At 44.7% G+C, this 26,689-nt stretch overlaps 1 protein-coding gene across 1 annotated transcript in view; it reads left to right on the forward strand.

The window, feature by feature from the left end:
* acmsd (aminocarboxymuconate semialdehyde decarboxylase) overlaps nt 1–26,689 on the forward strand; it is a 79,271-nt gene that overhangs the window by 48,779 nt on the left and 3,803 nt on the right. The window contains exons 5-9 of the mRNA XM_085986604.1: nt 793–1,029; nt 6,488–6,581; nt 14,880–14,975; nt 17,122–17,294; nt 17,482–17,580. Of these exons, the coding sequence (XP_085842730.1) occupies nt 793–1,029; nt 6,488–6,581; nt 14,880–14,975; nt 17,122–17,294; nt 17,482–17,580 (699 nt within the window). The remainder of the gene's footprint in view (nt 1–792; nt 1,030–6,487; nt 6,582–14,879; nt 14,976–17,121; nt 17,295–17,481; nt 17,581–26,689) is intronic.

Raw genomic sequence — 26,689 nt, forward strand, 5'->3', positions numbered from 1 at the left:
AGTTCAGAAGAATGAGAGGCGATCTTATTGAAACATATAAGATTGTGAGGGGGCTTGATCGGGTGGATGCGGGGAGGATGTTTCCACTGATGGGTGAGACTAGAACTAGGGGGCATAATCTAAGAATAAGGGGCTGCCCTTTCAAAACTGAGATGAGGAGAAATTTCTTCACTCAGAGGGTAGTAAATCTATGGAATTTGCTACCCCAGAGAGCTGTGGAAGCTGCAACATTAAATAAATTTAAAATGGAGATAGACAGTTTCCTAGCAGATAAGGGAATTAGGGGTTACGGGGAGAGGGCAGGGAAGTGGACGTGAGTCTGGATTCGGATCAGCCATGATCCTATTGAATGGCGGAGCAGGCCCGAGGGGCCGTATGGCCTACTCCTTCTCCTACTTCTTATGTTCAGTCATTCTCGATAGTTGTTATAACATATCATATGTAAATTGTAAAGGTCCTGTGTTACTTTCATTGAATAAATGTGTATTTAATGCTGTGATTCCCAATAAAAAGTAACTACAGGATTGGTGATATAATTTTAGATTTATCAAATCAAAGATTTGGCAATTTAGACACCCCAACAAACAATGTAGCACAATATATTTGTACACATTTTATTACAATAGTAGAAAAATATATGTATTAGTCCTCAGCATTTGTGGAACTTCATGGCTTCTCTTATTTTAACTTTCACAGAGAATAATTCAACAGAAGTATCAAATTACATTCTCTTAGAAAACTCTGCCACTATGTGATAAATGTCAGACTGTAATTTTTGGGTTTTTTTGGCAGGCAAAACCCAAGGACACTCTGGACCTGTGCCATATTTTAAATGATGACCTTGCAGCCACAGTGCGTAAACACCCAAAGAGATTCACTGGTCTTGGTACACTGCCCATGCAGGACCCAGAACTTGCTGTTCAGGAAATGCATCGTTGCGTGAAACAGTTAGGATTTCCTGGAATACAAATTGGCTCCCATATCAATGATTGGGATCTGAATTGCCCAGAACTTTACCCAGTGTATGCTGTAAGCCTGAACATATTTTCAAATTATTTACATGTTGTCAGATTTCTAAAAAAAATGTTGAAAGTGCCATATGCAGAATTAATTTAGAAATATATGAGCAATAAATGCATAGAGGGGAAAAACCTGAGTTTAATAAATGCATTGCACTACTTTATAGATTCATGACCTTGCTAACCATTTGTTAACAAAAGTTGATTCTAATGCCACCACCTGTAGTAATATATTGGCATCATTTACAAAACAAAACTTTCCTCCATTCACCAATTTTAGTGAAAAGCTAGATGTGAGTAAAATTGTTGTTTCCCATTTTATAGTCACATCTATTTCACTAGAATTACAGAATTGAGGAAAATATACTGCGAATGCATTAAAAGGTCTCTGCTTTTGCTCATCTACTTTAGTAGAGTATATCTTGAGGGAAAAGCTCGAGTTTCAGTTCAGAGATGTAAAATTTGTAGCTGTGGCTCAGGCTGAAGGCAAGATATACTCCTGAGGGAGAGAAAAATCAGAGAACAAGTTAACTTACACCACTCTCAAATACCTCTTAACCAGCTCAATACAGACATAATGAGGTCTGGCAAAATTCAAATTTCCATGAGTTTATGCCTTGATTTAGTAAGCATGGCAGATGTGGACACATATTTCACTTAATCTACAATTGAAGTGGAGAGTAAATTAAGTACCTCTGCATCTAGTGCTAACCAATATCTTAAACATAAGTTACTGGAATGGCTTCATAGAAGTGGAACACTGTTTCCTACATTGCAACAGTGACTACACTTCAAAAGTACTTCATTGGCTGTAAAGCGCTTTGGGACATCCTGAGGTCATGAAAGGCGCTATATAAATGCAAGTCGTTCTTTTCTTTAATAAGAACAGAAAATGCTGGAAACATTCAGCAGGTCAGGCAGCATCCGTGGAAAGAGAAACAGAGTTAACGTGCAGACCTGAAACGTTAACTCTGTTTCTCTCTCCACGGATGCTGCCTGACCTGCTGAGTGTTTCCAGTATTTTCTGTTGTTATTTCAGATTTCCATCATCCGCAGTATTTTGCTATTGTGTCGTTCTTTTATTTCTTTGCTGCAGCGATCATGTTGGACTTGGCAGGGTATAAAATTGTATGTCAGGTGCATAAGTGAAAGGTATGTGCCAGAACATTGGTCTGGAATTTGCAGTCGCTGTCCACCTCAAAAAAAGCTGCCCACAAAGATCTCTGTGGCATGAATTTTAGCTCTCCCAACCTTTGTTGCCAAATCAAGCAAATCCTATGGGCAGGATTTTCATTAGGCCAAGGAGGTGGGATTGGAGGCGTGTGTGGGGTTAAAATCATGAAATCGGGGGGCACGAACCCATCCCACCCCCAACCCGCCTCCATGCCAGTTTCAAAGGAGGCGGATACCCGACCTGTGCTGGGACCCGCCTCCCCGAGGCGTGAAGGGGATTAGTGCCAATTAACTGCCTGTTAACAGGTAGTTAACAGGCAGTTTTTAGCCTAATCCCTATTTTTATTCCTGAAGGGCCCATTACCATCTCATCTGGCTTCTAATACCTTTTATTGTCTCCTTTTCTTCTTTTGTTCGATCGCAGCTTTGCCTTCGATCTTTTTATTTTCTTTCCAGTTTTGAAGTAGGGTTTCAACCCGAAACGTCAACTCACATTTCTCTCCACGGATGTTGCCTGACCTGCTGAGTTTTTCCAGCATTCTCTGTTGTTATTTTGGATTTCCAGCATCTGCAGTATTTTGCTATCGTACTGAGTTAGGTGATCACAGCCGGAGTGGCAGTGGGAATGCTGCAGTTGGCCTCAAGCCCCTGGGTTAGGAAAGGGGAAAACAGCCAGACTTTGCCCCCTGAGCTGGTAATACCTGCTGGAAGTGTGCATGTTCAATAAGGCCAGAGTCAAGTTCAACAGTGATGCCCCCATGTGCTTGAATAGTGTACTGATATTCACTGTTAAGAACATAAGAACATAAGAACATAATAAATAGGAGCAGGAGTAGGCCATACGGCCCCTCGGGCCTGCTCCGCCATTCAATAGGATCATGGCTGATCTGAATCTAGACTCACGTCCACTTCCCTGCCCTCTCCCCGTAACCCCGAATTCCCTTATCTGCTAGGAAAATGTCTATCTCCATTTTAAATTTATTTAATGTTGCAGCTTCCACAGCTCTCTGGGGTAGCAAATTCCATAGATTTACTACCCTCTGAGTGAAGAAGTTTCTCCTCATCTCAGTTTTGAAAGGGCAGCCCCTTATTCTAAGATTATGCCCCCTAGTTCTAATCTCACCCATCAGTGGAAACATAAGAACATAAGAACATAAGAAATAGGAGCAGGAGTAGGCCAATCGGCCCCTCGAGCCTGCTCCGCCATTCAATAAGATCATGGCTGATCTGATCCTAACCGCCAATCCACTATCACAGAACCATCTCCTGACTCTAACAGAATTAGACACACGAAATAGGAGCAGGATCAGGCTACACGGCCCCTGGGCCCGCTCCGCTACCCACAGGGCCATGACCGATCCGAACCTAGACTCATGTCCAAATTCCTGCCCGCTCCCCGTAACCCTTAATTCCCTTTACTTCTAGGAAACTGTCTATTTCTGTTTTAAATTTATGTAATGATGTAGCTTCTACAGTTTTTTGGGGCAGCATATTCCATGGACCTGCCACCCTCTGAGTGAAGTAGTTCCTCCTCATCTCAGTTTTGAAAGAGCAGCCCCTTATTCTAAGACTATGCCCCCTAGTTCTAGTTTCACCCATCATCGGGAACATCTTCCCCGCATCCACCCGATCCAACCCCTTCACAATCTTATATGTTTCAATAAGATCGCCTCTCATTCTTCTGAACTCCAATGGGTAGAGTCCCAATCTACTCAACCTCTCCTCATATGTCCATCCCCTCATCCCCGGGATTAACCGAGTGAACCTTCTTTGTACTGACTCGAGAGCAAGTATGTCCTTTCTTAAGTATGGACACCAAAACTGTACGCAGTATTCCAGGTGCGGTCTCACCAATACCTTGTACAACTGAAGCAATACCTCCCTATTTTTATATTCTATCCCCCTAGCAATGAAAGCCAACATTCCATTGGCCTTCTTAATCACTTGCTGCACCTGCATACTAACCTTTTGAGTTTCGTGCACCAGGACCCCCAGATCCCTTTGTACTTCAGTACTTTCCAGTTTCTTGCCATTAAGATAATAACTTGCTCTACGATTTTTCCTGCCAAAGTGCATAACCTCACACTTTCCAGTATTGTATTCCATCTGCCAAATCTCTGCCCACTTACTTAGCCTGTCTATGTCCCCTTGCAGGTTTTTTATGTCCTCCTCACTCACTACTTTCCCTCCCATCTTAGTATCATCTGCAAACTTTGATATGTTACACTCAGTCCCCTCCTCCAAATCATTAATATAGATTGTAAAGAGTTGGGGACCCAGCACTGACCCTTGCGGAACACCACTAGTTACTGATTGCCAGTCTGAGAATGAACCATTTATCCCAACTCTCTGCCTTCTGTTAGATAGCCAATCCTCTATCCATGCCAGAATATTACCCCCAATCCCGTGGTTTTTTTTTATCTTAAGCAATAATCTTTTGTGTGGCACCTTGTCAAATGCCTTTTGGAAGTCTAAATATACTACGTCCACTGGTTCCCCTTTATCCACCCTATATGTTACTTCCTCAAAGAACTCCAGCAAATTTGTCAAACATGACTACCCCTTCATAAAACCATGCTGACTTTGTCCTATTAAATTATGATTGTCCAAATGTCCTGTTACTGTCTCCTTAATAATGGACTCCAAAATTTTACCTACCACAGATGTTAGGCTAACCGGTCTATAGTTTCTAGCCTTCTGTCTACTGCCCTTTTTAAATAAGGGTGTTACATTAGCAGTTTTCCAGTCTGCCGGGACCTTTGCCGAGTCCAGGGAGTTTTGGAAAATTATTACCAATGCATCCACAATCCCTACCGCCACTTCCCTCAAGACCCTAGGATGTAAGCCATCAGGTCCAGGGGATTTATCCGCCTTGAGTCCCATTATTTTACCGAGTACCACTTCCTTAGTGATTTTGATCGTGTTTAGCTCCTCCCCCCCCCTTTAGCCCCCTGTTTGTCCAGTGTTGGGATATTCTTAGTGTCTTCTACTGTAAAGACTGATATAAAATATTCATTCAGTGTTTTTGCCATCTCCATATTTCCCACCATTAATTTCCCGGTCTCATCCTCTAAGGGACCAACATTTACTTTAGCCACCCTTTTTCTTTTTATATAACTATAAAAACTCTTACTATCTGTTTTTATATTTTTTGCTAATTTACTTTCATAATCTATCTTCCCTTTCTTAATCAATCTTTTTGTTATTTTTTGCTGTCTTTTAAAGTTTTCCCAATCCTCTATCCTCCCACTAGATTTGGCTACCTTATATGCCCTTGTTTTTAGTCGAACACTATCCTTAATTTCTTTACTTAGCCACGGATGGCTGTCTTTTCTTTTACACCCTTTTCTTCTCAGTGGAATATATATTTTTTGGAAGTTGTAAAATAACTCCTTAAATGTACACCACTGATCATGTATCGTTTTACCCTTTAATCTATTTTCCCAATCCACTCTACTCAATTCCGCTCTCATACCTTCATAGTCTCCTTTATTCAAGCTTAGCACGCTTGTTTGAGATCCAACCTTCTCACCCTCTAATTGAATATGGAATTCAACCATGTTATGGTCACTCATTCCAAGGGGATCCTTTACTAGGACATTTTTAATTAATCCTGTCTCGTTACACATCCTCACCGCATCCACCCGATCAAGCCCCCTCACAATCTTATATGTTTCGATAAGATCGCCTCTCATTCTTCTGAACTCCAATGAGTAGAGTCCCAACCTACTCAACCTTTCCTCACACATGAAGATTAGCTACTTGAGCCATGTATTGGAGAGCAACTAAGAAGGTACCCAGCAAAGAGGGGGAAGGGAGGGGGAAACAGAACAAAGAATGACATTAGCAGCCTAGAAGATGGTATGCCTGTATGAGAAATGTGAAAATAAATTTGATATGGGTCAAATAAGTTTTTTTTTAAGTGCAGATTTATTGATGAAACTATGCTTTTTTTTACATCTTCTCAGTTAATTTATGGTGCTGGCATTTCCTAACCAGCACATTGATAAATTAGAGCTTGCCAGCTGTCTTCTGATCAGCTAGTTATGTGTATAATGTAAAGTTTCCTATCATTGTCACTACTGAGAAGACACGTTGGAGACAAATCTTCTGTTCACACTATGCTGTATCCCAAAATATAGTTAGGAATTATTACTGGGCAAACAGTATCAGATTGCCAAGTGAACAATTTTGCCCTATACATGGAACTGATTAAATGGCCAAATTATGTATCATTGTTTGAGATTTCATTATTAATTGCGAGACTCAGCACTTCTCATTGCTTTACTTTTAAGGCTGCAGAAAAGTTAAAATGTGCCATATTTGTACACCCTTGGGATATGAAGACGGATGGGAGGATGTCCAAGTACTGGCTTCCATGGCTTGTAGGTTAGTATTAATACAGAGATCTGCACAGGAGCCCCAGCATATTGCACCACAGGTTAAGGTTCAAGCCTGTAATCCTCTGAGTTGAGCTCCTAATCTCAAGCATGCTACTGTGGAGAGCTCCAAGGATTGGCCAGGTACTTCCCCAAGGAGAGGGAGGGAAAATTAGAGGGAGGGTCATGCAGGCCACACTCAGATTATATGTGGCACAGGAATACTCAGGAAATGGAGGAAAAAGGAGTCTCACTTTCAACAACATGGTATTGATCATAGTCAAAAATAAGAAAATAAATGATGGGGTGAAATTCATCTTGGATGGTAGTGCAAAATAGGTTATTGCGCATCGGCAGACCGTTTCACACTCTGCCCGATAATCCTGTAAAGAAAATCGGACGGAGTGTAAAACGAATTGTTGAGGCGCTACCGCTCGTTTTGTGCCACTCCCGGACCTTGAACTCTCCTGCTCCATTCCTGGCAGTGGCAAAACCACCAACAAACTAGCTGCTGCACGATGGCTTGTTCCTGATCTCTCTTTGTCTCTCATTCAAAATCATGTGCAGAGCCGCCTTGACACTTGGATTACATTTAATGGAATTTTACAACAAAAAGAGAAAAAAAAATCGAACTGCTATCAATTATTATTTTCTCATTCTGTAATCTTCCCACACTGAGCACATTCAGAATCTCAAAACAGTAGCTCAAGGTTCGTTAGCTTTCAGCAGGATTGGAGATCGCACTCAGCTCTTTGCGTCAAGAAAATTGCCCGAAAAAGTTGTAAAAGGGATTGTGTCTTGACTGTAGTGTATGTAACCGTCTACCTTTAAGAGACTATTGTATGTAACCGTTCACCTTTAAGAGAACTATTTTAGGTGTGGCACTACTTGTTTGGCTTCTGTATACGGTAATACCGACGGTGACCACACCGGTATATAAGTGCTGTGGCATGATTTATAGGGCAGATTCGCCCTGACCTTCGAATAGTAAAGTCCTGTTGTATGTTACTCCTGAAGTCTGTGTCGTAATTAACTGCACAACCCACAGACTTTACAGTGGCGACGAGTCCGATCGTACCCTGCGGCAACAATATTTTCAAAGCAACGAAAGAGCGTCGAAAAGAGGCAACCGCCCTCGTCATTCGGCTGGGAGAAAACTCAAGACTGCAGCAATAGAAAGGAGGAAGACTTTAGCGACAAAAACTTCCATCAGCAACAGGCACTGACTGTCCCTTCTGCCACGGTGACTGTGAGTAAGGGAAAGTGAAAAGAATAGCCGGAGGATAAGGGCTGGGCACTCGACCACGGTCGAGGGGGAAAAGGAGCCGGACAAAAAGTCGGGTCCAACGGCGTCGTGAGAGACCGCGACCGGCGGGAAAAGCCGGGCGGTGACCGAAGCCACGAAGCGCTGCGACCGGGAGCGTAGGCGCGGGAAGAGAGAAACTCAGCCGCAGCCGGGGAGAGAAGCACCGGACTGCGAGAGGGCTGGGAGGCGCGATTGGGGTCCGAGCGAGCGGGAGAGGCAGAGCCGACCAAGAGAGACTGCGCGAGAGCCAGTCCAGCGGCTGAACTGTCCTCCGTCAACGGGGTGTACCCAGCGCCGGTAGAGCCGAGCGAGCGGGAGAGAGACAGAGCCGAGCAAAGGGAACTGTGCGAGAGCCAGTCCAGCGGCTGAACTGTCCTCCGTCAACGGGGTGTACCCAGCGCCGGTAGAGCCGAGCGAGCGGGAGAGAGACAGAGCCGAGCAAGGGGAACTGTGCGAGAGCCAGCCCAGCGGCTGAACCTGTTCGCCATCAACGGGGTACCCAGAGCCGGTCGCCCTGCCATAAAATTAAAAAAAAAAAGGGAAAGCCTTGAAGCCGACGCGCAGGCTGTGAACCTGAAAGCCAGCGGCCGTCGCCCGTGGGGAAAGTGTACCCCTCCCGCCAGGGAAGAAACGCGGGAAGCCGCCATTAGGCGGGGAAGAAGACAGAAGCGGGAAACCGCCATTGAAGTGGGCGGGGAGAGAAGATAAGAGCGGGAAACCGCCATTTTCGCGGGAAAACCGCCATCTTAGGAAAAAAAAAGAAATAATAATTTAAAGAAATACTTGTGTTGTTCCCAAAGAGAGGAAGATGCCTAAGCATGGTAACATCAACGATTTTAATTCGGAGATAGAAGACTGGGCCACGTACGTGGAACGCATTGAGATCTATTGTGAGGCCAACAAAATAGAAGAAGACGACAAAGCTATAACCTTGCTAAACTCGATGGGCGCAAAGACATACGGGCTCTTGAAGCATCTACTATCACCAGCTAAACCGACGGATCAGACTTTCGATGAGATAGTGGCTGTTCTGAAGGATCACTTGAACCCCACACCGTTGATGTTGGCTGAACGATTCAAATTCTATGCGAGAACGCAACGGAAAGACGAAAGCAACGCGGAATACTTGGTCGAACTGCGTAGACTAGCGAAATACTGCCAGTTTGAAGGGAATCTGACAGAGGCATTGCGAGACAAGTTCGTATGCGGACTGTCCAAGGAAGGGACGCAAAAGCGATTACTCGAAGAGAACGACCTTACACTTGACAGGGCTGTCCTTATAGCAGCATCGCACGAAGCCGCAGCAAAAGGAACTGCGGAAATGCAGCTAAAGGCAGCGGCACTCGGTGTGGACCAAATTACCTCGAGTATAACAAAATGCTATCGCTGTGGGAAGACAACACACGATCAGAACCAATGCTGGTTTAAGAACCAGGAATGTAGGAAATGTGGCAAACTGGGTCACATCGCTAAGGTATGCCGGTCAGGGAAGAAGACCAACAACCAAAGGAAGCCATCACAGGAAAAGTACAACAAGGTACACAAGGTGGCTGAGAAGAGTTCAGACGAACAGAATTCAGACTCAGACCCAAACGGCCAGGAGCTGGGTAGTCTGAGAATTCATAATGTGAGTAAGGAAGCTGACCTACAAACTATCTGGGTCATGCTAAAAATAGCTGGAATCCAAGTGAAAATGGAGTTGGACACTGGATCAGCTGTATCAGTCATAAATCGAAGGGATTACCACCGGCTCTTCTCACATATACCCTTAAGAGATACCAAGTTCGTATTGCAGACATACACGGGGCATAAAGTATACCCCATGGGAAAGATAAGAGTCAAGGTGAGAGATAGGGGTAAAGAACACCCAAGAATGAACTTATACATACTACCTGAGGGAGGACCACCACTTCTAGGACGGGAGTGGATCAAGAAAATAGACATGGAATGGCACTACCTACAAGCAATGACGAGTGAGGACTCGGTGCAGACAAGCAGCTCAGACTCTGAGCCGGAAGACGATAAGTCCAGCCCAAGTATGAAAAACAAGGTTAACATGAACTCACTGACTAAGGTTGGAAAAACGATGGCGTGTATAAAGACAGAGAATTTTGAGTCTGTTCAAGTTACAGACATATGCATTACGGAGGAACACCGGGCTCGAACTCAACGTTATCTCAAAGTACGACAACAATTAGAACAATTGAGTTACCGTCTCGTACAAGAGATGAAAACAATGAAAAAGTTCTATGACACCGAATGGGAGAGTCTGGAAAGACAACAGAACCTGCTGGCTCAAGCAGAGAGCGACCATAGAGCCATCGTGACCAATTACCGATCACATCTCCCTTATGATGTTCAGGAGTTAGAATATTTGCATGATCTAGAGATACAGCATAAAGGCAACCCACGCTACACTGAGGATTTTGTTCTGCAATTGGAGACGGAGCTAGTGCAGGCAAGGTTAAGAGAAGCTGAATCGCAGTGTGCACTTAAAGAGATGCAGAAAAAAATCTTGGGCATAGAAAAGAGAAACGCTTCTCTACCTGATGAGAATAATGTGGCCATGTTGCAAGAGGAGCTTATAGGGGCGAAACTGAAAGAAGCTAAGCAAAGGATGTTGGAACTTGAAACACAGAACCAAATCAGCAGTAACCAGCTAGGTCGAACAGAGAAGGAGTGCAATGGTCTACAGGAGAAAGTGCAATATCTCTCAGCCCAGAATAAGGGACTACTCACTCAGTTAAATGAAAGTAAAGGGAAAATGGCTGAGATAGACTGCAAGAATAAAGAAGATTTGATGGCAGTGAGACTTCGAGAGGCAGATAGCATAGCAGCCTTGGCTGAACTCCAACAGAAAATTGCGAAAGAAGCAATTGAAGAGGAATCTTCAGGAAGCCAGGATTTTATTCCAGTTCTTCTCTACGACTCCTCCTTACAAGCAGAGTGTGAGAAGTTGAAAGAACAGTATGAACAGGCCCAGGCTACAATTCTGGAGGGGGCTAACTCGGCAACCTCCGAAAAGCTAGTTTCAGTAGAAGCATATGAGCAACTAAAGGTTGAACATGAGCAAGAAGTCCAAAGGCTGCAGGAAATTCTTGATGAGCTCAAGGCCAAGACAGACTCATCGGTAGAAGTTCCATCCATAGATGAGAAATTAGAGGTGAAAGACATGGCAGAACATGAAAGGCAAGATGTCCAAGAACTCAGAAAATTATTGAAGGAAACCCAAGACAAATATGAGGCGGCAATGACCGAGGTTCAACAACTTGAAGAACAGAGTCAACTGGGAATCCTTTCAGTGGAAGAAAAGGAAACTGTAAGAAACACAGAGACTGTAAGACATGAGCTAGAGAGCATCATGGCACAAGAGCTAGACAGCATCATGGCACAACTTCTCCGAGCGCTGAAAGCCAAAGTCCAAGAGGAAAAGAAGGTAAAAGCATTGGAGGAAAAGGTGGATGAAATGGAGAAGACTCTGATTCACAGTGTTCCCGTGGAAGAGTTAACGGTCAGCCAACTCCTTCATATGTTGAGGGACAAGACTCTGCAATGGGAACAATCTGAACACAAGCTTCAATCTTCAGAGGGAAGGAGTTCGGAGCTCTCAAAAGTTACGGATATAGCTGAGGGTGCAACACGGATTTTACTGGGATGCCAAAAGTACGCTGAATCACGTCAATGGGAACAACAGAATGTTGAAACAGATGCTCCAGTAGAAGGATTGAATAGCCCGATCAATCAATCTCCGATGGAAGGGGAAGTATTGAAGTCATTAGTGAAGGATTTGCAGGAAACCCAGGAAGAGTGGGATGAATATGAACGCATAAAGAAGTCTCTTCAGGAAAGTTGTCTAGGGAGGGAACAACAGTCGGCTAACGTCCAGTTGGGTAAGGAAGAAGTAGCAGGCCCTCTCGCTAGACTAGCTCAGGATGACACCGAATATTACCATGACCTGTTGAGTGACACGGAATATTACGAGGACTTGGTCTGCCCAGCTTGTGATGAAAACTCCCAAAGTGCAGAAATCAGGATGAAGCACTTAAAGTCTAAGGAACATAGGGAGATGGTGGCGCTACAGCTGGCAGCTGATAAGGGAGCCCCAAGAGTCTCCAAGAAGCAAAAAAGGAAAAGACGAAGCCGAAGATGATAACCATCTAAATCATTATCACTTCTAATGGGAAAGTAGGGAAAAATTACTAAGGCAGTCCAGCTGTTTGTAAAAGTCAGCACGGCTGGTTCAGCAGGACGGAAGTTCAAGCTGTTACGTCAAGGGAAAGACTATTGGATGAGTCATGCTAGCAAGGTGAACCGGCTACACCACAGAGATGTTGTTCGGACCGAGTCAAGACCAGAGACTGAATCTGTGAACTGTTCCCACAGAGACTGAACCTGTGAACTGTTTTCCGCAGAGACTATATCTGTAAATTGTTTTACATGAAGTTGAATATATGTTATGTTTAATGGGGAATACGTATGTTGTAAGCTAAAAAGGGAGGATTGTAGTGTATGTAACCGTCTACCTTTAAGAGACTATTGTATGTAACCGTTCACCTTTAAGAGAACTATTTTAGGTGTGGCACTACTTGTTTGGCTTCTGTATACGGTAATACCGACAGTGACCACACCGGTATATAAGTGCAGTGGCATGATTTATAGGGCAGATTCGCCCTGACCTTCGAATAGTAAAGTCCTGTTGTATGTTACTCCTGAAGTCTGTGTCGTAATTAACTGCACAACCCACAGACTTTACATTGACGAGTGCGACTAGAATCAATTACTTTATTTTCTCAAGTAAAAGCAAAACTCTGTTAAGTTAAGCCCCAGATATCTACAAGCATTAGCCGGGATTTTCTGCTTCGGTAGTTTGTCAACTTGAAGTCGGCAGAGTAGCCATTGCTGATCCCAGTGAATTTTCCAGGGTTAACCTAATTAGAATCATTTTGGCAGGCTCCCAGTAGGATTCCCACTTGTCAGGGGGAAAACACAGCCTCCTTAAAGTGCCTGCCTTGGCTCGGTGGTAGCACTCTGGCTGCTGAGTCAGAAGGTTGTGGGATCAAGCCCCACTCCAGAGCCTTAAGCACATAATCCTGGCTGATGCTCCAGTGCAGGACTGCATTGTTCAGAAGAGCTGTCTTTTGGATGAGACATTAAACCGAGGCCCCATTTGCTCTCTGGGTGAACATAAAAGATCCCATAGCACTTTTCAAAGAAGAGCAGATAAGTTCTCTCAGTGTCCTGGCCAATATTTATCCCTAACCAACATCACAAAAAGATTATCTTGTTATTTAACGCATTGCTGTTAGTGGGATGTTGCTGTTCATAAATTGGCTGCCACATTTCCCTACATTACAACAGCATTGTGGATAGAAATACGCTTCAAAAAAATAAGTACCTTGTTCGCTGTGAAGCACTTTGGGACGTTCTGCGGTTGTGAAAGGCACTATACAAATGCAAGTTATTTCTTTCTCTCAAACGCTGCCTAAAGGAAAAATACTGATTAAGTCCTCCTTTTGGCATGGATACCAACAGGTCGGATGTTGCAAGTGTGCATGCTGGCTTCTCCTGGCTTCCATCTTTTTCTTCTCCATGCACTGATCATCCTCTTTCTCAAAGCACAGTAACAATGGAATCCCAGAGGAAACTCCATTATTTCACTATGCACAGCTCCCTTTAAGCCCTCAGCGAGTTTCAGAAAACTTTTATCTGTTAATGATCAGAACTGTAGCTTCAAAGTAGTGGAAGTGACTCCCAGCCAAATCAATGTTGCAGAATTGCATTTGTGTGGCTTTTCACCTTCTTCCCACCTGCAGGGCACCACACAGGCTGAGTATCACCAACTTTAAGTGGTGGTTATTTTACGGGGTGGTAAATGGGTGGAAACGCAGGGAAATCTCGGGGACACTTGACCACACCCCTCTTGCTTCTTTAAAGGCTGTAGGATGTGATTCCAAGGGGCAGATTAAGATCATAGGAGGGAAATTGCAGCAAACATTTTTAGGGGCAGACTTTCAGTGGAAGGCCTCCCCACTCCATTTAACTTGCCAGACTGCCTGTACATCACCTGAAATGGGCAGTTATTTTAAGGAAAATTCAGGCAAATGTGTTATTACATAAAATATATACAGGAGTATTGTAGCTAGTAATACACATGCTGATATTTTCCAAACAATGCAAAGAGCTTTCTCATTTGCTATGGAAATGTTTCATACAAAAGATGCCCCATGGCTATTGAAGTGGTGCAATACTTTATGAGTGAAATAGACCACATAAAACTCCAGTGCTGATATTAGAAATTGTGTTTTCTTCGTTTTGACCCTCATCTGTATGAATAAAGTATCATGTCTGTAGCCATGGCATGGAAACTTGTACAACTGAAGTGCTGAGAGATGTCACTCAACACTATTACAAATTAAGTCTTAGAGATGGAATTTGCTCCCACAACAAAAGCAAAGAAGCTGACTTGGTCCCATGATACAGTCTGATGAGTGTATTGATGTGGTGTGTTACCAAGATTTGTATTTATGGTATCACACCCAGCACAAGACTACTTTATTTTTAGGGAAATCAATATTGTTATATTGTACTCAGCAGATTGAGTGGAAAGGTGATGAACACTATAGTGAAAGCAATGCCTGTGTGCATACAGAATGAATGTCCACAGGCTAAGGATTTGTCTAAATATAGTATTAAAGGTGAATCCACTTCACAAGCAAACCTTGACACTCAGGTTATCACATAAAATGATTGCCAAAGCAAATGTCATATATAGTTCATTTTAGAAGGAAAAAGCTATGCACTGCAATAGCCTTTATCTGTTGAATAAAGATGAATAAAATGTTTTATTTTTCCCAAAATTCAATTCAATTTAATTCAGCCTCCCCAGATGGCATAAACACCATAAACTTAGAAAGGTGTGATTGGGGTACAAATTTCAGCACCCATTTTATAGATTGAGTAACCTGCAATGTGGAACTATTTATTAATTTCATTATTCTTTAGGTATGCCTGCTGAAACAACCACAGCAATGTGTAGCATGCTGTTCGGTGGAATCTTTGAAAAATTTCCCAAATTGAAAGTCTGTTTTGCCCATGGAGGTAAGAACTACACTTTAGAATGTCAAAGAAAATGCCAATGGGGGTGAAATTGGTCAACGCCAGTAGCGCAAAACGGGCAGAAAGTGAATCGTCAGCCCGTTTTACACCATGTCAGGTTTCATTTTTTATTCATGTCAATAGGCTGCCAATTTGCGATGAGCCCATTTTGCACTACTGGCGTTAACTAATTTCATCCCCCAATGACATTCTGTTGCTATATTTTAATTTTTTTTAAAATCTGTTTTCAGGATGTGGGCAACACTGGCAAGGCCATATATCTTGCCCATCCCTAGTTGCCCTGAGAAGGTGGTGGTGGGTCTTTTTCTTGAGCGATTATTTGTACAATTGAGTATACAAAAAATCACTCAAGTTGGCCACTTCAGAAGGGAATGAGAGTCAACCATATGTAGAAAGGGCATAACCAATACAATTACAGCCCTCTGGCAACATAACGTACCATTATCTGGGCAGGTGGAGAGGAATATGGGATGGGGCCCATAATTCTTTGTTCTTCTCCCACAGGACAGAGAGCACTGTATAAATCATTGACATCCATCCCTTTCTGCTAATTACCTCATCCCCAGGACCTGGGGTGAGGTCAGCAGTAGGGTTGACTTTTTTTTTAACAGGGGATGTCCTGCCATGCTGTAACCCTGGGGGTGCAGCAGCACAACCGGAATGGTCAGGCTCATATCTCTAAACATCTGCCAGTTATAACCACGAGTCATACCAATAAATGTACTGTTAAAATTACAAGCAGAAATGAAAAGAGATTTTTTTTTCCCTTTACACTACAACTGTAGTGTTGGTATGAAGCAGAAAATACAGCCTGAATCTGGAGTCAGGGCCTAATCTTACATCAGAGATAAGTGGAATGAGAATCCTTGGATGAGGTCATCTCACTCCACTTTGCTTTGAAGTCAGTTCAGGCCTTAACACCCGATTTACTATACACAAGTTTAGTGTTGGAGTGAAGCCAAAACCACTTTACATTGACACTGAACCTATCTGAATGCACTGACATGGCAAAACAACAGGGTGCAGCTGAAGACAACTTTAACAAGGATAGATGCCTCACAAACTTCACCTTGGCAGTAACTGCAGACACAGAAAGACTTGGTAAAATTGTACAGTTTTGCCCCAACACAGATTTCCCATAACTTAATGTGTGCTCCAAGAGACCAAGTTCCAGGCTGGAACAATTTCTGTTAGACGGTGTTCCATAAAGCAGGAGAGTGGTTGTGAAACCTTATTGCATATATTCCAAGTCGTCTTATAAGAGCCCATTTTTAAATGTGTGCTATCAACCAGAAGCCTCACCCACGGGCTGCACATATTGGGAAACGGCAGGTGCACTACCCACAATTTCCTGTCCATGAAAATGAATGAATGGAAAACCGTCGAGAGCACACCTGTGATTTCCTGATATGCACAGCAAGCAGGCCAGCCTCCCTGCCTGTAACTGGTATTTATCAAATCGGCCCTATAGATTCAGGTCTTGTATGTAGCTTGGATGTGTCCTACAGATGGTCAAGGATGAATTTCTGATGTGTACCAAGTCCTTAACTTCGATTGAGTCTCTTTGTATAAATAGAACATCCACGCAGACAGCTACAAAAATTAAAACTAACTAAACTGGTAAAATCAATATTTTTCCATAAATGTGTTGCATTTCCTGGTTTCTTTTTGTGAGTCTAATATTTTCAAGGTGGAAAAGTTGTTACATTTGTGCAAGTGGAAGCTACATGCAGATTCATTACTGTATCAAATGATAGGAATTGTGACCAAACTAATACAAGGAATGTATTAAGTTTGGTCACTAAACATTTATTTTTTCAACATTTCAGTTATGCATTGGCACCATGAAGACTGGCTACTTCAATTAATCATTTGATAGCATCTTAGCATCAAAGTCAAAACTAAAACATAATTCTATTTTAGTAAAATAGCATGCTATGAATTAAAAATGCTTGTTGTTCTGTGCGTGCCTGTCAATCTATTTTATAATAGTTATCACTAAAAATGTATACAGTCATTTATCCAACATTTTAAAAGCAGCAAGAGTACATCAATATTAAAACAGTTATATTTTTGCACAACTGTAAAAAAAAAGCAAGAAAGTTGTCTTAATACTTTTCCCCTTTAGGTGGCGCTTTCCCTTATACCATTGGTAGGATTGAACATGGATTTAACGTCCGTCCTGATTTGTGTGCCATAGACAACAAGACAAACCCTCGAAAGCACCTGGGCCACTTTTACACGGATTCGTTAGTACATGATCCACTTGCACTAAAGCTGTTGGTGGAGGTGATCGGGAAAGTGAGTTGGACACTTTTATCACATTTTCCCATATATCTTTGTCAGTAAATGTGATATCTTTGATTTCACAGATCACAGCCCTAACGGAAGGTTAATCTGTACACTGAATAACAAATAACAATGTGTTAAAATGTCTTACCTGTAAAAAGTGTTTATAGCTGATCACAATAAATGTTACTATGCTTAGGACAAGGTGATGCTGGGGACAGATTATCCTTTCCCACTGGGAGAATTGAAACCAGGAAAACTTATTGAATCTATGGAAGAATTCAACAATGAACTTAAAGTAAGAGTAATGTTAAGATCTACATAATTCAAAGTTTTGCATGTGTATTATTATGATATTGCATGTCTGCATCAATTATGATTAGTTCATGCTAACCACAATGGCATTACAGACCAATCAGATAATTGGAAAAGAGAAACTAATTTTTGGCCATCATGATAATTCCCTGTTCTCCTCTCTGTTAATCTTCCACCCTGGGCATTTTATTCACCCGACTCAGGCTCTGTTCACTCCTGAACCTCGAATCTGCTCTCTCCAAGCCCATCCTGAATGCTCCTTTCCTCACATTCGTTTTAGGAGTGGCCTCTCACTCTATACAGGTCCCACTCTGTCCACTCTCCACTCGCCTGGCTCCACTTCCCAAATTGGGACCATAGCAGGGTGCTGCTGCAGACTGGAAGCTCGAGTTTTAGGTAGGCAGACAGGCATGACAAATCAACTGATAAGCCAACCACAGCCCTTGTCATTGAATTTATAGAGTGTCTTTCAGAAATGGATCAAAATGTTTCACATACAATTATTTTGAAGTTCAGGGACTATTTTATGCAGGTAAACCCAACAGTAATTTTGCACACAGCAAGATCCCACAAATAGAAATGAAATGAATGACTAGTTAACCTGTTTTGGTTGGTTTGAGAGAGACTACAACTCAGGAGAATGCCCTGCCGTTATTCAAATAGTGCTATAGAATCTTCAACAATCACCTGAAACACCAGGATAAACAGGCAGGGCCTTGGTTTAAAAGGTAGCACATTTGACAATGTAGTAGTCCCTCAGCACTGCACTAAAGTATCAGCCTAGATTATGTTCTCAAATCTGGAGTGGGATTTGAACCCACCACCTTCTAATCAGAGGAGAGTGATACCAACTCAGCCAAGCTGAAGCACTGGGGGGAATGTTAACCCCAAAAAACCGATGGGCCGGGGTCGGGTGGGAGGTTAAAGTGTTAAAAAACGGAATCCCACCCCAACCCACCTCCAACACACCCACTTCCACTTTTAAGAGGCGGGATGGGGGCACGGGCAGCCAACCTGCTCCCAGGAGGCGGGTCGCCCATTTAAATATTATAATCAGATTGGTGTGCCTCAGATTTAAAAATCATTACAAATTTAACTCAGACCTCGGGGAATGCGCCAGTTAAAGTAAGGTGCGGACTACTGGTTTCAGGAGGTAAGTGCCTTACTTAACTCCTGGATCCAGCGTCCCTACATCATCCACCGCACCCCCCGCCCCCCCCCCCGCGATCGGAGATCCCCCACGAGGCCTCCAATCCCCTCCACCAGGCCTCCGAACCCCCACCACACCCCAGCCTCCGATCACCTTCCCAAACTCCTCCCCCCCCCCCCACTGATGCTCATCCAGCTGGCCATGATACTCCGGCCCCAATCCTTCCCCCACCCCCTGCCCCCTCCCGATGCTCCGGCCCCGATCCTTCCGCCACCCCTCGCCCCCTCCCCCCCACCCGATGCTCTGGCCCCGATCCTTTCCCCACCCCTGCCCCCACCCCCCCACCCAATGGTCCGGCCCCGATCCTTCCCTCTACCCCCGCCCCCTACCCCCCACTCGATGCTCTGGCCCTGATCCTTCCCCACGCCCCCCCCCAGGACCTCCTCCAGCCCCTGACTACCACACGGCCCCCACCTGATCCCTGCCTCCCTCCTCTCTGCGGCCTATTGCTACAAGCCTACACCGCCGCAGCCAGCCAGCCTCTCCATCTAGTTGGCTGTGGGTGGGAAACAGGTTTGAAATGCAAATCAGGCCCAGCCACGAAATTCGGCAGGGCCCACGGGAAACCTGTTCTCCTGGGCTTCCCAACCACTTTAACAACATAAGAGTTAGAAGCAGGAGTAGGCCATAAGGCCCCTTGAGCCTGCTCCACAATTCAGTAAGATCATGGCTGATCTTCAACCTCAACTTCACTTTCCCGCCCGATCTCCATATCCCTTGATTCCCCTAGAGTCCAAAAATCTATCAATCTCAGCCTTGAATATACTCAACAATTCATCATCCACAGCCCTCTGGGGTAGAAAATTCCAAAGATTCACAACCCTCTGAGTGAAGAAATTCATCCTCATCTCAGTCTTAAATGGCCAACCCCTTATCCTGAGACTATGCCCCCTAGTTCTAAACTCTCCAGCCAGGGGAAACAGCCTCTCAGCAGCTACCTTGTCAATCCCCTTCAGAATCTTATATGTTTCAATGAGATCACCTCTCATTCTTCTAAACTCCAGAGAGTATAGGGCCAATCTACTCAATCTCTCCTCATAGGACAACCCTTTCATCCCAGGGATCAATCTAGTGAACCTTTGTTGCACCACTTCCAAGGCAGGTATGTCCTTCCTCAGATAAGGAGACCAAAACTGTGCACAATACTCCAGGTGTGGTCTCACCAAGGCCCTGTACAATTGTAGTAAGACTTCCTTACTCTTGTACTCCAACCCCCTTGCAATAAAGGCCAACATGCCATTTGCCTTCCTAATTGCTTGCTGTACCTACATACTCATTTTCTGTGTTTCCTGTACAAGGACACCTAAATCTCTCTGAACAATAATTTTTTTTCATTCATTCCTGGGACGTGGGTGTCGCTGGCAAAGCCAGCATTCATTGCCCATCCCTAATTGCACTTGCAAAGGTGGTGGTGAGCTGCCTCCTTGACCACTGTAATCAGTGTGGTGAAGGTACTGTTAGGGAGGGAGTTCCAGGATTTTGACCCAGTGACGATGAAGGAACGGTGATATATTTCCAAGTCGGGATGGTGTGTAACCTTTAGGGGAACTTGCAGGTGATGGTGTTCCCATGCGCCTGCCTCCCTTGTCCTTCTAGGTGGTAGAGGTCGTGGGTTTGGGAGGTGCTGTTAAAGAAGCCTTGCGAGTTGCTGCAGTGCATCTTGTAGATGGTACACACTGCAGACATGGTGCGCCAATGGTGGAGGGAGTGAATGTTTAAGCTGGTGAATGGGGTGCCAATCAAGCAGGCTGCTTTGTCCTGGATGGTGTTGAGCTTCTTGAGTGTTGGTGGAGCTGCACTCATCGAGGCAAATGGAAAGTATTCCATTACACTCCTTACTTGTGCCTTGTAGATGGTGGAAAGGCTTTGGGGAGTCAGGAGGTGAGACACTCGCCGCAGAATACCCAGCCTCTGACCTGCTCTTGTAGCCACAGTATTTATATGCCTGATCCAGTTAAGTTTCTGGTCAATGGTGACCCCCAGGATGTTGATGGTGGGGGATTCGGTGATGGTAATGTCAAGCTGCGGCGGTTAGACTCACTCTTATTGGAGATAATCATTGCCTGGCACTTGCGTGGCACAAATGTTACCTGCCACTTATGAGCCCAAGCCTGGATGTCGTCCAGGTCTTGCTGCATGCGACCATGGACTGCTTCATTATCTGAGGAGTTGCGAATGGAACTAATCACTGTGCAATGATCAGCGAACATCCCCACTTCTGATCTTATGATGGCAGGAAAGTCATTGATAAAGCAGCTGTAGATGGTTGGGCCTAGGACACTGCCCTGAGGATCTCCTGCAGCGATGTCCTGAGGCTGAGATGATTGACCTTCAACAACCACAACCAGCTTCCTTTGTGCTAGGTATGACTCCAGCCAGTGGAGAGTTTTCCCCCTGATTCCCATTGACTTCAGCTTTACTAGGGCTCCTTGATGCCACACTCGGTCAAATGCTGCCTTGATGTCAGGGGCAGTCACTCTCACCTCACCTTTAGAATTCAGCTCTTTTGTCCATGTTTGGACCAAAGCTGTAATGAGGTCTGGAGCCGAGTGGTCCTGGCGGAACCCAAACTGAGCATCGGTGAGCAGATTATTGGTGAGTAAGTGTTGCTTGATAGCACTGTCGACAACACCTTTGCTGATGATTGAAGTTAGGCTGATGGGGCGGTAATTGGCTGGATTGGATTTATCCTGCTTTTCGTGGAAAGGACATACCTGGGCAGTTTTCCACATTGTCAGGTAGATGCCAGTGTTGTAGCTGTACTGGAACAGCTTGGCCAGAGGTGCGGCTAGTTCTGGAGCACAAATCTTCAGCACGACAGCCGGGATGTTGTCGAGGCCCATAGCCTTTGCTGTATCCAGTGCACTCAGCTGTTTCTTGATATCACGGTGGAGTGAATCTAATTGGCTGAAGACTGGCTTCTGTGATGGTGGGGACCTCAGGAGGCGGCCGATATGAATCATCTAATTGGCCCTTCTGGCTGAAGATGGTTGCAAACGCTTCAGCCTTTTCGTTTGGGGATATTCATGTAGCCTCCTCCTCCCATTAGTTGTTTAATTGTCCACCACCCTTCACGACTGGATGTGACAGGACTGCTGAGCTTTGATCTGATCCGTTGGTTGTGGGATCGCTTAGCTCTGGCTATAGCATGTTGCTTCTGCTGTTTAGCATGCATGTAGTCCTGTGTTACAGCTTCCCCAGGTTGGCACCTCATTTTTAGGTACAACTTGTGCTGCTCCTGGAATGCTCTTCTGCACTCTTTAATGAACCAGGGTTGGTCCCCTGGCTTGATGGTAATGGAAGAGCGAGGAATATGCCGACCCATAAGGTTACAGGTTGCGGTGGAATACAATGCTGCTGCTGCTGATGGCCCACAGCGCCTCATGGATGCCCACAAGGACTGTTCAGTGGTCACTGCTACCAATGCTGTCATGGACAGATGCATCTGCGACAGGTAGATTGGTGAGGACGGGGTCAAGTAGGTTTTTCCCTCATGTTGGTTCTCTCACCACCTGCCACAGGTCCAGTCTGGCAGCTATGCCCTTCAGGACTCTGCCAGCTTGGTGCTACTGAGCCACTCTTGGTGATGGACATTGAAGTCCCCCACCCAGAGTACATTCTGTGCCCCTGCTACCATCAGTGCTTCTTCCAAGTGGTGTTCAACATGCAGGAGTACTGATTCATCAGCTGAGGGAGGGCGGTAGGTGGTAATCAGCAGGAGGTTTCCTTGCCCATGCTTGACCTGAAGCCATGAGACTTCATGGGGTCTGAAGTCAATGTTGTGGACTCCCAGGGCCACTCCCTCCTGAACTGTATACCACTGTGCCACCACCTCTGGTGGATCTGTCCTGCCGTTGGGACAAGACATACCCAGGGATGGTGATGGAGGAGTCTAGGACATTGGCTGAAAGGAATGATTCTGTGAATATGGCTATGTCAGGGTATTGCTTGGCTAGTCTGTGGGACAGCTCTCCTAATTTTGGCACAAGTCCCCAGATGTTAGTGAGGAGGACATTGCAGGGTCGACTGGGCTGAGTGTGCCGTTGTCATGTTTGAAGCCAATGCCTAGGTCGATGCCGGATGGTCCATCTGTTTTTTTTTGCTTTTCATAGTGGTTTGTTACAACTGAGTAACTTGCTAGGCCATTTCAGAGGGCAGACCACATTGCTGTTGGTCTAGAGTCACATATAGGCCAGACCAGGTAAGGACAGCAGATTTCCTTCCCTAAAGGACATTAGTGAACCAGATGGGTTCTTAGTGACAATCTGATAGTTTCATGGTCACCATTACTGATACCAGCTTTTTATTCCAGATGTATTTAACTGAAGTTAAATTCCCCAGAGGCCGTGGTGGGATTTGAATTTACGTCTCTGGCTCATTAGTCCAGGCCTCTGGATTACTAGTCCACTATGCTGCCGTTTCCTCAATTTAATAGTTTCTCACCATTTATAAAATATTCTGTTTTTCTATTCTTCCTACCAAAGTGAATAACCGCACATTTCCTCACGTTATACTCCATCTGCCACCTTATTGCCCACTCACTTAACCTCTCTATATCTCTTTGCAAGCTCTTCTCAGCTGTCCTCCTCACAGCTTACTTTCTCACCTAGCATTGTATCATCAGCAAACTTAGATACATTGCATTTGGTCCCTTCATCTAAGTCATTAATATAGATTGTAAATAGCTGAGGCCCAAGCACTGATCCTTGCGGTACCCCACTAGTTACAGACTGCCAACCCGAAAATGACCTGTTTATCCCTACTCTCTGTTTTCTGTCCATTAACCAATCCTCTATCCATGCTAATATATATATTACCCCCAACTCCATGGGCCCTTATCTTGTGTAGCAACCTTCTATGTGGCACCCCATCAAATGTCTTTTGGAAATCCAAATATACTACATTCATTGGTTCCCCTTTATCTACCCTGCTAGTTACATCCTCAAAAAATTCTGATAAATTTGTTTATGACAATTAAGTATGTTCCCCTTCAAACACTGGTTGAGTACATACAGTTGCATTCGTTGGAAGGAAATTTTGAATGAAACCTTTTTAAGATGTCAGTATACCAAGAGTTTCAGATAAAGTTGCTGCTGCAGCTTGTGCCCTGCTACAGAATGGCATGAATAGGAAACATTGAATAGGCTGTTGTAAGGTAGTCTGAAAGTTTGGTTTCGGATACACGGCACCTTTCCAGGCCAAACCCTGGCACCTCTGCCTCACCCAGTGCCTCCCAGCCCAGGCCACAACCATGCTGCTCCTTCCTGACCCGAGTCTCCTCTCCCCACACCCTTTCAGCCTAGGCTCTAACTTCTAGTTACTCCTATACCTTTGTGTGTTGCAGAGCCTCACAAATAGCCTCTTCCTGACCAACCCCAGGCTTTCCTCACCTCCAATCAGATCCTTCCCTTTGCCTCCTTTCTGCTTCAGCCCCTTGGGCCCTGCACCAATCTGTTCCATTTCTGTATATTTTGGTTCTCATTTTGCCACCTAACTTTTTTTTTAAATAAGATACAAATTAAGTAAATAAATAAAGGAAATAAACTTACAGGAGAGGAGGCAAAGGAAAAGATAAGCTTACAGAAAAAGCATGACAAGGCTAATATGATAAGGCAGGATCTGGCCAAATTGGACTGGGAGCAGCTACTTATAGGAAAATCCGCATCAAAACAGTGGGAGACTTTCAGAAGGGAAATAGAGAGAGTACAACGCCAACATGTTCCTGTAAAGGTCAAGGGTGGGACCAACAAGCAAAGGGAACCTTGGATGACAAGGGATATACAAAAATGCATTAGAAATAAAAGGGGGGCTTTTGGCAGTTACAAAAGACTAAAGACGGAAGAAGCCCTAGAGGAGTATAAAAAATGCAGGGGCATACTTAAAAAAGAAATTAGGAGGGCGAGGAGGGGCCATGAAATAACACTGGCGAGCAAAATAAAGGAAAATCCTAAGATGTTTTATAAGTATATTAAGGGCAAGAGGATAACCAGGGAAAGGGTAGGGCCCATTAGGGACCAAAGTGGCAATCTGTGTGTAGAGCCAGATGATGTAGGCGGGGTTTTAAATGAATTTTTTGCATCTGTGTTCACTATGGAGAAAGACGATGCAGACATAGAAATCGGGCAAGGGGGCTGTGACATACTTGAACATATTAGCATCGAGAGGGAGGAGGTGCTAGCGGTTTTAGCAGGCCAAAAAGTGGATAAATCCCCAGGCCCAGACGAGATGTATCCCAGGCTGCTGTGGGAGGCAAAGGAGGAGATTGCAGGGGCTCTGACACAAATTTTCAGAACCTCTCTGGCCACAGGGGATGTACCAGAGGACTGGAGAACAGCTAACGTAGTACCATTATTCAAGAAGGGTAGCAGGGATAAACCAGGGAATTACAGGCCAGTGAGCCTAACATCTGTGGTAGGGAAATTATTGGAAAAAATTCTGAGGGACAAAATTAGTCTCCACTTGGAGAGGCAAGGATTAATCGGGGATAGTCAGCATGGCTTTGTCAAGGGTAAATCATGTCTGACAAATCTGATTGAATTTTTCGAGGGGGTGACTAGGGGGGTGGATGAGGGAAATGCTGTGGCTGTGGTGTACATGGACTTCAGTAAAGCTTTTGACAAAGTCCCGCATAGGAGACTGGTCAAGAAGGTAAGAGCCCATGGGATCCAGGGTGCCTTGGCGCGTTGGATCATAAACTGGCTGAGTGGCAGGAGGCAGAGGGTGATGGTCGAAGGTTGCTTTTGTGACTGGAAGCCTGTGTCCAGTGGGGTACCTCAGGGATCGGTGCTGGGTCCCTTGTTGTTTGTGATCTACATAAATGATTTGGATGAGAATGTAAAAGGTATGATCAGTAAGTTCGCAGATGACACGAAAATTGGTGGGGTGGTAAATTGTGAGGAGGAAAGCCTCAGGCTACAGGACGATATAAACGGGTTGGTCAGATGGGCGGAAAAGTGGCAAATGGAATTTAACCCTGAAAAGTGCGAGGTGATGCATTTTGGACGGACAAATAAGGCAAGGGAATACACAATGAGTGGTAGGACCCTAGGAAGTACAGAGGGTCAGAGGGACCTTGGTGTACATGTACATAGATCCCTGAAGGCAGCGGAACAGGTAGATAAGGTGGTTAAAAAGGCATATGGGATACTTGCCTTCATTAGCCGAGGCATAGAATATAAGAGCAGGGAGGTTATGATGGAGCTGTACAAAACGCTGGTGAGGCCACAGCTGGAGTACTGTGTGCAGTTCTGGTCGCCTCACTATAGGAAGGATGTGATTGCTTTGGAGAGGGTGCAGAGAAGATTCACCAGGATGTTACCTGGGATGGAGCGCCTCAGCTATGAAGAGAGGCTGGACAGGCTGGGGTTGTTTTCCTTGGAGCAAAGAAGGCTGAGGGGGGACCTGATTGAGGTGTACAAAATGATGAGGGGCATAGATAGGGTAGACAAAGAGGAACTTTTCCCCTTAGTAGGGGGGTCAATAACAAGGGGGCATAGATTCAGGGTAAGGGGCAGGAGATTTAGAGGGGATTTGAGGAGGAACTTTTTCACCCAGAGGGTGGTTGGAATGTGGAACTCAATGCCTGAAAGGGTGGTAGAGGCAGGAACCCTCACAACATTCAAGAAGCATTTGGATGAGCACTTGAAATGCCATTGCATACAAGGCTATGGACCAAATGCTGGAAAATGGGATTAGACTGGACAGGGATGGATGGGCGGCGCAGACACGATGGGCCGAAGGGCCTCTTTCTGTGCTGTAAAACTCTATGACTCTATGAGAAAGTGTGAGGAAAAGAGCTGTAGACAAGCAGGGAGGTACAGAGAAAGTGTGTAAAAGACAAATAGAGAGAGGGAAATAGAAAGAATTGCTTTTATTTTTGTCC

The sequence above is a fragment of the Somniosus microcephalus genome, chromosome 4 (genome assembly GCF_052327205.1).
Source record: "Somniosus microcephalus isolate GS21.2 chromosome 4, FLI_Smic_1.0, whole genome shotgun sequence".
Taxonomy (NCBI): domain Eukaryota; kingdom Metazoa; phylum Chordata; class Chondrichthyes; order Squaliformes; family Somniosidae; genus Somniosus; species Somniosus microcephalus.